The sequence below is a fragment of the Heterodontus francisci genome, chromosome 9 (assembly GCF_036365525.1).
Source record: "Heterodontus francisci isolate sHetFra1 chromosome 9, sHetFra1.hap1, whole genome shotgun sequence".
In the NCBI taxonomy this organism is placed as follows: Eukaryota; Metazoa; Chordata; class Chondrichthyes; order Heterodontiformes; family Heterodontidae; genus Heterodontus; species Heterodontus francisci.
Genome location: NC_090379.1, coordinates 88,216,749 through 88,231,022, shown reverse-complemented (window position 1 = coordinate 88,231,022; position 14,274 = coordinate 88,216,749). Strand labels below are relative to the sequence as shown.

The following is a 14,274-nucleotide window of genomic DNA, read 5'->3' as shown; positions in this document are numbered from 1 at the left end:
CCGATTCCCCTTGCAATAAACACCTCCTGCAATGCTACATTTTTCCCATCCATCATTGGCGGTCATGCTTTCAGTAGCTTCGCCTCCCCACTCTCTGAAATTCCCTCCCTAAACCCTCTCTACCTCCCTCTCCTTCCTTCGTGCCTTCCTTAAATGCACCTCTTTGACCAAAATTTTGGTCACCGCTGGAATTTCTGTTTGTTAGGCTAGGCACCTTTTTTCTTCCTTCGACCTCTCTGATGCCGCTTGGGACATTTTTCAGTGTTGAAGGTGTTGAACAACTGTAAGTTTTTGTGGTCAATAGGCTTGTCGGCACTGCTGAAAAATGTAAATATTCCAAATCCTTCATTCAGCTCGTCAACAAATGTGCACGTGTAGAGTCATCATGAAGAGAAATCATGGCCATTTCTCCTCCGTCCCCTCAACCTACCCCCACCCTAAGTTAACTTGTACAGTGCACAGCAGTACAATTTTAAAAAAAACAGTAACAGCAAAATTATGAAATAATAAAATTAAAGGATCTTACTTATCTTTGAAATAAATCAATCCCTGATCTCTCAAAGGTAGCTCTTTCCTGCATACACTATTTTCATGCATTATACCATTTTGCGTATTGTTCTGGTTGATATCTTACCTCTGACTTTTATTTAAATACACTGATATGCAAAAGAACATCAGTGAATATGATATTTAAGGAGCTTCCATTAGAAACACCGGGGTCATAAATGACACAATCTAGGTAGGAACGAGATAGATTGAATATATAGATGAATTTAAGCAGCTGCCTTTTGTGGATGATAATTTCATTTTAACGCTGTCATTCTACAGTTATCCTGTGATGTGAAGCTCGATCCACGTCCTGAATACCATCGTTGTATTCTGACTTGGCACCACCAGGAACCATTGCCTTGGGCACAGAGTACAGGTGAGATGTTTTATGCAATAACTGAATTATAACTTGTAATTATAATTTAGAGATTAGCAATATATTCACATAAAATGGATCACTAAGGCACTGTTACAAAGATTTGCGGTCATGAACTGGTTTTGAATTTATATATTGTACAGCATCCAGATAGTTTTTGCCCAGTTCGAATTTGAGTTATCCAGTAATTGTCATTTTTTTTTTGGTCCCGGCGCCCATCACCATATTTTAAGATGTTTCTAACCAAGCTAATAGGAAATCCACACCAGTAGAATTTCTGTTTGCCAGATACAAAATATATGCTCTCTCCTTCTCAGTACACACTCCAATTACCTAAATCCAGGGAGGCCAGTCTTGGCTGCTCTCAAGTGTACGCAAGAAATTATTGGAATTTAACCAATTCAAACTGCACACAAGTTTTCTGCTGTTTGTCCCAGGCAGGACAGCCTGGTCATTTGCTTTATGTATTTGTTTGGAGCTGAGTGGGAAGAATCCCTCCCAGTGACAATGTATCTATCAAGATTTCATTAGTGAGCCAGGTTAGTTAGTCAAACATGAACAGCACTCAAGTCCTGCAGACCTACCTGGCTCAGTTTTCAGGTTACCAAGCCTGCCGTAGAGAGTTGACTTGGTTCTGAATTTTCAGTGACAGGCATGTAGTATTGGAGCTAAAGAAATGCCTCTTCTCTTCACCTTCCCCACCCCAAAAGAAATAAGTGCAGTTAGATTTACTTCCAATCATAAGCCTATTTCTCTATGCTACCTTTACTAACTCTTGCAACAAGAAATATGCAAACAAAAACAAGAAATGCTGGAATCACTCAGCAGGTCTGGTAGCATCTGTGGAAAGAGAAGCAGAGTTAACGTTTCGGGTCAGTGACCCTTCTTTGGAACTCCCAGTTCCGAAGAAGGGTCACTGACCCGAAACGTTAACTCTGCTTCTCTTTCCACAGATGCTGCCAGACCTGCTGAGTGATTCCAGCATTTCTTGTTTTTGTTTCAGATTTCCAGCATCCGCAGTATTTTGCTTTTAAGAAATATGCAAATCTTGTCCAGCAAACCATGCTTTTTGCATCAGCCTTTTTTGTTACTGGATTGGTGCCAGAGTGTTTGTAAATAATTGTCCTGTCCCAAGAGCTAAGTGGGAGTTCAATTTTTTTTTTTAAAAGCACAGCTGCCCTTCTGGTACAAGGGCCTGTTGGATGAACCCTACTTTCAACCCAGCCCACGTGGCAGGGATAAAACTAGCTTATAAAGGTTAGTGCTGCTGCCACCAGGCCAGAGCACACAGTACTACGGGGCACAGTACAATAATGCACCAACATGCTGCCACACAGTGCTAACATACAAGTTCCCAACCTTAGATATGCTGTGGACAAGTACCAGGGGGAAGTGCTTAAACCATATTGCGGGAAAATGGTGCAGCAAAAAGTTCTTCACAACATGTTATGGACAAAAGCTGATAGTGGCCTACACTGGGGACAGTGCACTGGCTGGGATGATGTACAATTGGAGGAAAACAAAATATGTTCTTTTTAAGCCAGAAAAATTGAAATCACAGTATTACTACAATCAATAAGGAGGAAATTAAGGCCACTGTGCAAATATTAGTCTTCTAATCTCTTTAAAAAGCTTTCTGAGAAATATAAAAGCAATATGAGTGTTTTTTTTCTATTGTTAAACATTATTCTTCCCATCAAACATGAAAGGGTGGGAAATGTACAGGATCATTGTTGCAGGCATATTTTGAGAGAATGTGCCAGCTCTCTCTTTGGTGTACTCACCTATCCATCAAAACAGTTCCCCACAAGTTGAAAAACAAAGCCAACGACTGATATCAGTTCTCAGTCCAAGATATAATAATCATCTTTAAACTACCTTTGGTGGCTCTTTATTTGCTGCAACCCTTTGGGTAAAGAACAAATAACCCCATCACACAATGACCTCTAAAACCCATTGACTGCAATCCCAGCAGTTATACCCACACCACGCCGATTGTTTCCGTCCAACACCGATCCCACTGTAGTCTCCACCAATATATTTACCGTACCATGCAGTCGCCATAATCAGAAACCGGTCGCAATTAAACTATTTTAAAATTACTGCCCAACTGATCAAAACTAGTTTTCTCTTGCGACATTGCTCATGGACAAGAATGAAGAAATAGCCTCTCTTTCCTCTGTGTCAGCTTTGCTCCAGCTGCTCAATTATTAGCCTTTATGTTTATCTTCAATGCTTCCAGTCTGCTTTTCCTTCTTTCCCTCTCTTCTCCACACCCCCACCCCCGACCACCAGCACCACCCCCAGCCCCACTGTCCTCTATGTCCCATCTTCTTTATGTGTTGTACTCTCTGTATTCATCTAACACATATGAGATGAAAAAGGTGAGGTGCATTAACACACACACTCAGTGAACGTCTGCCAGAGATATGCAGAGCAAGCAGATTATGGCATCAATCAGCGTACAACACTGATATGACACCAACGGTGCCATTTTGGAGCTCAACATTGCACCAATGCTGTCTCTTAACCTCACACACCTGAACATGCATTCAGCAGCAGGAAGGACCCATCCCAACAGTACTATTTAAAGCGCTCATCAACTACTTACAGGTTAGTTACTGATTGATTTTTTTTCCTCTGGCTGTTGCTTCAATTTTACAAGTGTTTGCTGTTTTCTATAGTTTAAAATTTCAAAAATCTAAAGGGTATGACAGTTGTTGAAGAAATTTTTGCTGACTTCAAGGCTTCTTGAAGTTGTTCCCAGATGTGAGTGCAGTAGTAGGCATTCCCCTTGAAATACAGCCTGACTTGAAGAATGAACAGAGGACATGCAGCGCAGGACAAGCTGCTGCAAGAGGTAGGAGGAGGAGAGCGGAGAAGGGCTCTCAGTAGGACGGAGTAATTCTCTTAAGTGAACCTCAGTGAGGAACAGTGTGTGAGACCTCTGTACTTCAGTAAGGACATCTTCACTGCAATCTGCAACCCGCAACCTGCTGCAGCCACAACTGAAACCTCAGAGCAGGGCAAGGACCACATTGATAAGCGGCTGTGAAGTTGATGTGACATTGAACTTTTATGCATCTGGCTTCTGCCAGGCTGGAGCAGGCAATATTTGCAACCTCTCATATTTTTCCGTCCACTGTCGCATGAGAGAGGTCACTATCCAATGAGAGCTAACTATATTGCATCCTTTCTAGCCAGAGAGAAGCAGGCAGAGCTAAAATGGAGCTTCACTAGGATTACAGGCTTCCCCAGCATGCAAGTTAGCATTGACTGCATGCACATTGCTTTTGGATGCCTTATTTCAGCTCTGCTCTCTATCAGAACCAGAAGAGATTCCAGCCTCTCAATGTGCAGCTGTTGTGTGACCATAGGCAGCAAATTGTGCAGGTCAGTGCCCGGTATCCTGGCAGCAGTCATGATGTCTTCATTCAGTGGCAGTCCACTGTGCCAACTGCAATTGAGTCACCACAGCCAAATAAAGTGTGACTACTGGGCAATAAGGACTATCCACTGACGCTATGGCTGATGATTCCAACGTGCAGTCCATGCACAACGTGCATACAATGAAAACCATGCTGCCGTACGAAATGTGATAGAGAAGCCCATTGGCGTGCTGAAACAACACTTCCACTGTCTGGAGGAGCCCTGCAGTATTCAGCAGAGTGTGTTTCAAGATTCATGCTGGTCTGCTGCATACTGCATAACCTTGACATCATGAGGGGATAGACCTTGCCACCAGCTATATGGTGAGCAGCTGAGGAGCAGGAGCGTGAGGAGACGGAAGGGAGGAGGAGAAGAGGGAGGAGAAGATGGCAGGAGGTAACCGAGACAATGCCTTTTTGACCAGGCTATCAGAACTCACATGAGTGCATTACCAGTAACCACAATCCCAGTTTCCCACTCACCAACAGTCCCACACTTTACCTTCCCTCTGTTGCTGACCATCACAGTCTGCTTGGCCACAATGCAAAAATAATTGTCAACACAAAGTTCACATTCCAAACTAAATTTATAAATTAAACCATTCCATATTACATGCAGAATTAAACTAATAACCCTTGTGCATTCCCTTAGTGCTTGTCTTCCATGTGCTTTTGCCTGTCCTAGTGCTGTTACAAAGTGCTACCCCAGTGGCTGCAGAATAGCTAATGGAAGGCTGGTGACTTTCACGGCCTTGGAGAATGACCTTGACGTAGAAGGCCCGACTTCAGACTGCACCATCTCCCTTTGGGTTACAGCGGTCTGGGTTGGCTGGCTGACGGGCAACAGCAAGGGCAATGGCAGAGTGGCGGGGGGATCATGAAAGTTGTCATCCTGAGAGAGGACAGCAGGTTCATGCTCCTTGGAGCCACTGCCACTCCCCGGGGCAATGCCTCAGCAATCCTAGTAATGTGTTGGAAGACAGATTGCTGGACTGCTCTGACACCCTTCAAGCCCCTTTGCACACTGTAATTTGCTTTCACTGATGGCAGCAGTCTGGCCTTGCATGACAGTAGTTTGAGCTTCCACTGCAGCACTCTGTTGTTAAGTGGCTGTTGCTTGTACTGCAATGAACACTGTGACGTCGGCCATCAGACATCATGGGCTGAATTTTACTAGCGCACTGCAAATTGCAGTGGCGCACTTTGAAGTTGGCGTTCCGCCTGTGCGGAGTGGCCACTGCTGAGCCCCCGTGATATTTAAATGGAGAGGGCAGGATGGCCGCCCCCGATAATATAGAGGGGGCGGCCGCTGTGTCCCCGGCAAGGGCATCTGGCACCGGTGCCATTTTTAACGGGCTTTTAGCCCTTAAGGTGTATTTGCATTTTTAAAGTCAAAGAATGTGGAATGCAGAAAAGTGCAGTTAAACATGGAATTACATTTTCACACCTCTCACCCACATCCCCAAGGAAGAATCGATTCATTAATTGGACATTCCGCCCAAAAAATCTTTATGCAGATCCCACCATTTCCCCCCCAACCTTTAACAACTTTAAACCATAACCCCTTCTCACCATCCCCCCCTACCAATCAAAAGAGTTTTCCCCGTTTCTCCCATCCTCCACCACCACCCCCCTCCCCCACCCCCGCAAGCCAGCAGCCGGAATATCGGCGTGGGACAGCCGCCTGGTCCAGGTAAGTTCATTAACATGCATTTGAATTAATGTTATTAAGCAAATGAAGGCTCCGCCGCCAGTAATATGGGGCGAGGCCTTCTTGGCATCAAGGAGCATGGCAGGCCTCTCCCACAAGTGTTTTACGGGGCCCCCCACCCCGCCACGACCCCCGACGTTGAGGGGCTGGTAAAATTTAGCCCTGCATCACTGTTGGCTCAGTAATTGTGGAAAGTCCTGTGCCAAGTTGGTGCAAAACTCCCTATGCTTCTTGACATTGATATTGACCACAAGCTTCCCAAAGCACCAAATATTTTGTTGTGCATACCCATCAATGTTATTCTGTAGGCTGTCCCATCATAATGCTCATCAGAGCCCTCTGCAGCAGAATTCACGTGCAACCTCATCCTCTGGCTAGCTGACACCTGTGCTGCCCTTGCCTCCTGTCCTGGCTACAGGCCGCTTGTGCCCAGCGTCTCACCACGTGCAAATCCCATCTCAAAGCTATCCTCTAAAGTACACACAGTGTCAGTATCTGAGCTGGAGGCTGCGAGTGTTAAATAGATTGAAGGTGCAGCTTCATCATTACTGTCTCCTTGCGATTCCTGCACCACCTGGCCAGGTTGCACTTCTTGGGTATCTAAAGGAGAAAGGCACAAGGGTATGGTTGTTGTGTGGGAGGGAGGGACAGCAAGAGGTGCATGCTTACACCAGCTGCAGCTTGTAAATCAGAGAAGAGTGTGGGATAAGAGAAAGGTGGGATGCGAGAAGGAGGATTAGGTATAAGGTAACTGTCATCTTCAATGATTTCAGGCCACGGTCTCAGCAATGGCTGTCCCAATAATGGCCAGCACCATCTCCTCCATGTGGGTAAGGACATGCAGCTGTGCCTTTCTCCATCCAGTAGCTTCTGCTACCCTCTGGTTATGTGCTATCTTGTCTTGCAAGGAAGTAGGAAGTATGTCAGTGAGTGTCATGCAATTGTTTGGATGATGTGGTTGTCGTGGCTGAATAGCTGGCAGACTGTGCAAGCTGTGAGATTTGGGTGTTTGGGATACAGCAGTGCTAAGTGTGTGAGTGTGGTGAAGCATATGAATGTGAGGTGTGAATCCTGATCAATAAGGATTGTTAGTAGGTGAGTGATTGGGTGTGGTGAATTGAGCAGTATCTGAAGCTAGTTGTGCAGTTAGTAGGATATGGCATTTGAAGATGCATTCACTGACCTCAGCCACTCGTGTGAGGTCACTGAATTACTTCTGATACTGCATCCAGGTTGTTACCAAAGTACTTCCATTTTTTTAAAATTTTGAGGACTCGTTTTAAAACTGAAGAAATGATTCCGTAGATGCTGGAATTTGTGCTTTTTTTAAAAAAAAAGGTCATCATCAGGTCTTTTGAACTTGTTTGCAAATAACAAGTAGTGGAAGTCACCTGCTTTCAGATAAATACCCAGCGGGGCTTTTTGCCTTGGAGAAGATGTTTACAGAGAAGTGACAGGTCAAGATTTATAGAGGTCAGGAGGCTTGCCTCTTGAGATTGTTTTTGGTTTCACTTTGGACAGTTAGTTGAGTTTCAAAAATCAACCTGAAGGACAAAACCCCAACTCAGCCTTTCCCATCTCTTTGAAAAGCCTACCAGTTTTTCCATCTCTTTGAGAAGCTCTTAGAAGCGAGTGTAAGAAATAGAGAAATTGATAATGCGTTCCTGCTGAAAGGCCTGCCTGAAACCCCAGTTGCCGTATTTCTCTGGAAAGGCTGGAAAAACCTGCCGGATAAATCCTTAATGTCGCCTGACCGAATTGCTCCAAAGAAAGATCCCAGTGACAGCTGTGTATACGAATTTGAGGTGCCAAACCCAAAAAAGGACAACTGACATCTTTCCATATCTTCTATTTTTTTCTTCAAGAATGAACAAGTATTTGGCCAAAGTATTCTTTTTTTGTAACAGAGCTCTAAAGAGAAAATCTCTGTTTTTGGTTAACTGGGGGGTGTGTGCGTGTGTGTGTGTAAGTAATGCACCACCCCTTTAAGAGGTGCAGGGGCACTTTAAGCAGTACAGGTTAGCATTACGTGGTGCTAGCCACTGTCGATATTGGCCTCCTGTTGATGCATCCAGCCAATCAACAGCATTGAAATGCGCAGGCATCATGAAGTTGTTGTGCTGTCTGTATTGCAATCAATGGGCATGGGTCAACAACAACAACTTGTATTTATATAGCACCTTTAATGTAATAAAATGTCCCAAGGAGTTTTACAGGACTGTTATAAAACAAAATTTGACACCGAGCCACATAAAGCGATGGTAGGGAAGATGGTCAATAGCTTGGTCAAAAGTTTTAAGGAAGGAAAAACAGGTGGAGAGGTGCAGACATTTAGGGAGGGAATTTCAGAGCTTAGGGCCTAGCCAGCTAAGGGCATGGCCTCCGTTGGTGGAGCAATTAAAATTGGAGATGCTCAAGAGCTAGAATTAGATGAGCACAGATATCTCGGGGGAGCTAGAGATCAGTACAGACATAGGGAGGGGCGAGGGAATGGAGGGATTTGACAACAATGATGAGAGTTTTAGAATTGAGGCGCTGTTTAACCAGGAGCCAATGTAGGTCATTGAGCATTGGGGTACTGGATTAACAGAACCTGGTGCGAGTGAGGACACAGGCACTGGAGCTTTGGATGACCTCAAGTTTATGGAAGGTAGATGTGGGAGGCTGGCCAGGAGGGTATTGGAATAGTCATGTCTAGAGGTAACAAAGGCATGGATAAAGGATTTAGCAGCAGATCAAGGAGGGGGCAGAGTTGGGCGATATTACGGAGGTGGAAATAGGTGGTCTTAGTGACAGCACAGGTATGTGATCGGAAGCTCATCTCCGGGTCAGATATGACTCCAAGGTTGCAAACAGACTGGTTCAGCCTCAGACAGTTAAAGGGAGAGAGGTGGAGTCGGTAGCTAGGGAATGGAGTTTCAAGCGGGGATGGAAAATGATGGCTTCAGTCAATTAGTTATTGGGAAGATAATAGTTTTGGTCTTCACACTATGTGAGAGGAGAAATTTATGCTCATCCAGTACTGGCTGTCAGATAAGCAGTCTGATAGTTTAGCAAAGTGGAGGAATCGAGAGAGTTGGTGCTGAGGTAAAGCTGAGTGTTATCAGTATACATGCAAAAATGAACGGTGTTTTCAGATAATGTTGCCGAGGGGCAGCATGTAGATGAGAAATAGGAGGGGGCCAAGGATAGATCCTTGGGGGACACCAGAGTAAGGGTGCAGCAGTGGAAAGAGATGCCATTCCAGGTGATTCTCTGGCTACGATTAGATAGATAAGAGTGGAACCAGGCGAGTGCAGTCCCACCTAGCTGGACAACAGTGGAGGGGTGTTGGAGGATGGTGTGGTCAACCGTAGAAAAGGCTTCAGCCAGGTTGAAAAGGATGAGGAGAGATAATTTACCTTTGTCACAGTGACATTGCTAAGACCCGTTTTGGTTCTGTGACAGGGGTGGAAATCTGATTGAAGGGATTCAGACATGGAGTTCTGGGAAAGATGGGCACAGATTTTGGAGGCGACAACACGTTCAGGGACTTTGGCGAGGTTGGAGATGGGGTGGCTGTTTGCAAGAACGGTGAGGTCAAGGGTACGTTCTCTCTAAGCTGCACGGCCATGCAGCAATCAGGAATGTGCCACGCAGGGACAAACAGGCCATGCACAAGCAGCGACTGTGCGGCATTCTCAAAGGAACCATGCAGTACAAGAAACGGGTTGCGCACAACAAAGTGGAATGAGAGGGAACAGTGGTCAAGGGTTTTTTTTCAGAGGAGGGGTGATGATGGTAGATTTAAAGGAGAGAGACAGCACCTGACTAGGGAGAACTGCTAACAACATCAGCTAACGTGGGAACCAGGAAGGGAAGTTGGGTGGTCAGCAGTTTAGTAGGAATAGGAGGTGAGTCTCATGGGCAAGATGAGCACGCATATCACAATCTCCGCACAGTTTTGGGGCTATCGAATTTAGATTCCATGGTCTTTCTATATCTGTCTCTGTTTTTCACTCGTTTTGTTTAACTGACACACTGTATGCATCTTGCACCCATTTTCTTCCTTTCTTTATGTCTCTTTTTTGTTTGTCTTGTATCTTCTCCTTTTCCTGTCAGACTAGGTTTTGCAAACCTATGACACTGCAAAAATTACCTTTTCATTCTCTGGGAATAGAGCACTGTTATCTTGTTGCCTTTGTTAGACGCCCTAAATGGTTCTTGGGGGCTCACTGGGCAGTGGAGTGGGGGAAAAGTTTTCAGGCTTGGAGGGAGCAGGGATGCAGGTGACGGTCAGGCCAGTCGCTGAGAAATTCGTCCACATGAATGGTACATCAACACTGACATGGTTAGGGCAGAGCAATCAGATTTTCAAGATTGCACAGATAACTATAAATAAAATCTCAATGAAGTACAGTAAACATGGATTTCAATGGTCAGCCAGTGTTTAATCTGTGCCAAGATTCAGAGATGGCTGGGATTTAGTGAGACTAGCTACACAGTTGAGCAGAGAGAAGTGGAGGCAGAGCACAAGTACTTAGTAAGGATTTCAATGGAGAGAGGGAATGCCGATAGAGTACTCAGCATGAGTCTCACTGAGGCAGCAAGAGTTGAGCTGGAGTTCTTGGGAGACCTGCAAGATAAGAAATAGTGAGAGCTGGTGCATTTATAAAGGGCCCCAGTGGAAGAAAAGGAGTGCAGCATTTGGGATGGGCCTAGGAGAATGGAGGCAGCAGAGCAGAGCAGTAACACTCCGTGAAGGAAAGGGGCTTGGAAAGGAGCAGAAGTTGGACAAGGTAGGTAAAATGCCCTGGGTCAAAGATTCCAGGGTGCTAACTTGGCAGTGAAGGAAACTGGTAAAACACACTTACTGCAACAATCTGATTGGCCCATAGTTAGCAATGACCAATCGGGAATGATAGAGGCTTTCAATAGTAAAGCAATTGCATTGTACTACAGGCACAAGGTTTTTTTCATAAGATAGATTGATATACAATTGGGATCAAGGCAAAAGCAGGGCATCCCAAACCTACTGTTTGATCAGCAATCTTTGCTTAAATAAACTGCTCTTTGTCGTTGTTCCTTCACTGCCAAAGAAGATTTTTAAATCATCTTTTTTTTTCCCTGCAGGGAATCAGATGAGCAGTCGTCTGATGAGTATGCGTAGTGCCAATGGACTGTTGATGCTACCTCCAAAGACAGAGCAGTACGTGGAGCTCCATAAGGGTGAAGTGGTAGATGTCATGGTGATCGGAAGACTATGATGTCACCACAAAAGCAGCATCGGTGCATGTCTACATATCATTGACTGTATCCTGTAATATGGAACGGCACAGCTAGTTTTTAATGATTTGGATAAAATTGACCAGTGTTGTTGACATCTTGAAGTAATTTTTAAAAAAATGATAAAGTAAATGAAATGGGAGGGAATGAAAAGAAATGCATTGAATCCATTCTGTATCATATCCAGAGCAAAGTTTCTCTTTCATTACAGTTGCTTTGTGTGTTTAATGCTAGGTCTAATAGCAGTAGCTTTTGATAGACAGCAGTAGGTGCCTGCTAAACTTGTGTTTTCTCATCTTCAGATACCGATACTTATGCTACTAGCAAGGCTGTCTGCTTACTTTATACCAGCTTAGATAAACACAGCTATTATCCTTATTAGTACGCAACATAATTGCTTCACAAAGAGCTTTGCTTGTTCTTTATCTTGTATCTTGTGTTCATGTGCTCAGTGCCAAAAGCAGAGTGGCTGGAGTGGACTGGTTTGGTATATTGCCCTTTCAGTGCCATTGACTGGGAAACTTCCCAGCAGCCATCTGTCTCAGCTGACCACCTAGTTGGACAGGAATTGGAAATCTTTCATTTGAACAAAGAAATTGCTCCCTTAAGTGCTGACAGCCTTTTTACCAATTTAAAAAAAAGTGTACAGTAATACAAAGATTGATATTGTACAGATAATAGTGTACCAGCAATCATGTGGTAATTCCTAGCAATGAAAGACATTTAACAACACTGTACCATAACATTTTCTGTAATGATATTAAATATTAATAAAAATCCTTGATCATTATTAAAATTTATCTGCGAAGATGGTCAACATTTTTTTAGAAAACTCTTTCTTTCTTTTGTGCTGTAGTTAAATTTTTATGATGTAATGTGGAAAAATAGCTTTGGAATTTTACATATAATAAATCCACTTCTTGTGCATTAATATTAAGGAGCACCTTCACCAGTGACACAGGGGGTTACAGGCATTAGGACCACTGAACTGTCCTTCACTGTTCATGATTATGCTCTTTCTATCACTAGTCAACTGCTACTCACCTACTTCACTTCAGTGATCAGATTAAGAACATAAATAGGAGCAGGAATAGACCATACGGCCCCTCAAGCCTGCTGCGCCATGATCAATATGATCATAGCTGCCTCAACTCCATTTTCCTGCCCACTCCCCATTTCCCTTGATTCCCTGAGTAACCAAAACTCTGTCCTCCATCCATATTAATATATTGATGGTTTAGCATTACTCGAACTAGATCTGATTTTTCAAAAAAGGGATTGTGCCAAAAAGGGGGAAGAATGAGTTATATCTGTCTGATAGTTGTCACAGAAATCACTCATATAAATTAACAAAACCTATAGATTCTCCCCCAGTTGGTTCACTCCTACATCAATCTTAAGACCCCTGGTCTGAACCTGACTGTTTCATTGCCTTGTAGAATACTTGAATACCTTAGCCATGTTTTAATATTATGATGGTGAAAGGTTTATCAGACTGCCTGTCATTAATGTACACTGTGCTCACATGGTAGATATGAATGAAGAAGATCAATCCTTGCTCCTCCATCGCGAAAGCATCAACAGTTCTCCACTTCATAGCACCTAGGTTTTTTTTGTAATTCCAGGGATTTTCATCCATTCAGACGTCTGTCCAAAATGTCGATCACTCTCTGTGTCAAACACTTCCTGACATTAGTTGTAAGTTTGCTTTTCCAATTTCTTTTTGACCTTTCAGCTCACCAAGTACCAAACAGACATTGGCTACTGCTGTTCTGGAAAGCCATAAGGTAGCATTTTAATTGCAGTTCCCCAAACCTTCACGATGGCAATTTGCAGACGAACAAGGGAAGGAAACCATTTGGGAAATATTAGAATAAATTATGGGGCAGTAGGGAATTGGACACCAGGGAACTGAAGGGGAAATCCTTTTGTAGGTTTTCCCTTCCCAGTTCAGGCAGTGTGCTATCTGCAGCAAACCTAAAGTGCTTTTGTACAAAATGTACAAGAGATTAAATATTATCAATTTAAGTGTATCCAGATAAAACACAACATGATTTCCCATCTATTTAGAATGGAATCTCATTACACACTCTGCTCACACATCTGGAGTTAGCAAACACAGAAGTTCCCTGTGTGGTGGAGCTGTTAAAAGGACTGATTTTTGTTTTAGTTTTCATTTTTCCACTCGGGATTCTTTTTCAAAAATTTTTTCGGAATACATTAGAAATGTTTATGTTGACACCAGAAGAAGCAAATGCCTGCAAAATCTCTAGAAAGCTGATTGTAAGCATTTCCAAGATTTCAGCAGGGCAGAAAGAGTTCAAAAGATAAAGATACAAAGGGGCTTTTAAAGTGCAAACTTTGACAGGAACAATACATTCAAAGTGCACAAATGCCTATTCAAGATAACATTAATTAACAATGGGGATTAGTTCTGAACATCCTATATTCAATGATCAAAGTAGAGTTATCTGTAGTTTTTTTTTATTCGTTCTTGTGAGCGTCGCTGGCAAGGCCAGCATTTATTTCCCATCCCTAATTGCCCTTGAGCAGGTGGTGGTGAACTGCTTTCTTGAACAGCTGCAGTCCATGTGGTGGAGGTATACCCACAGTGCTGTTAGGGAGGGAGTTCCACGTTTTTGACTCAGTGACAGTGAAGGAACGGTGATGTAGTTCCAAGTCAGGATGGTGTGTGGCTTGGAGGGGAACTAGATCTGATTCCCATGCATTTGCTGACCTTGTCCTTCTCGGTGGTTCATGTCGCGGGTTTGGAAGGTGCAATCAAAGGATCCTTGGCAAGTTGCTACAGTGCATTTTGTAGATGGTACACACTGCTGCCAGTGTGCGTCAGTTGTGAATGGGATGCCAGTAAAGTGGATTGCTTTGTCTTGGATGGTGTCAAGTTTCTTGAGTGCTACTGGGGCAGCACTCATCCATGCAAGTGG

At 43.8% G+C, this 14,274-nt stretch overlaps 1 protein-coding gene across 10 annotated transcripts in view; it reads left to right on the top strand.

The window, feature by feature from the left end:
• Positions 1-12,129, top strand: part of LOC137373899 (gephyrin) — a 623,883-nt gene extending 611,754 nt beyond the window's left edge. For 9 of the 10 annotated variants that reach the window (XM_068039448.1, XM_068039442.1, XM_068039444.1 and 6 more), the window contains 2 exons: positions 829-925; positions 11,177-12,129. In XM_068039448.1, coding sequence (XP_067895549.1) covers positions 829-925; positions 11,177-11,310 — 231 coding nt within the window. In that variant the 3' untranslated portion in view covers positions 11,311-12,129. Of the gene's footprint in view, positions 1-828; positions 926-11,176 lie in introns of those variants that run through there. The other variant, XM_068039452.1, reaches the window with a different exon arrangement.
• The last annotated feature ends 2,145 nt before the right edge of the window (positions 12,130-14,274 follow it).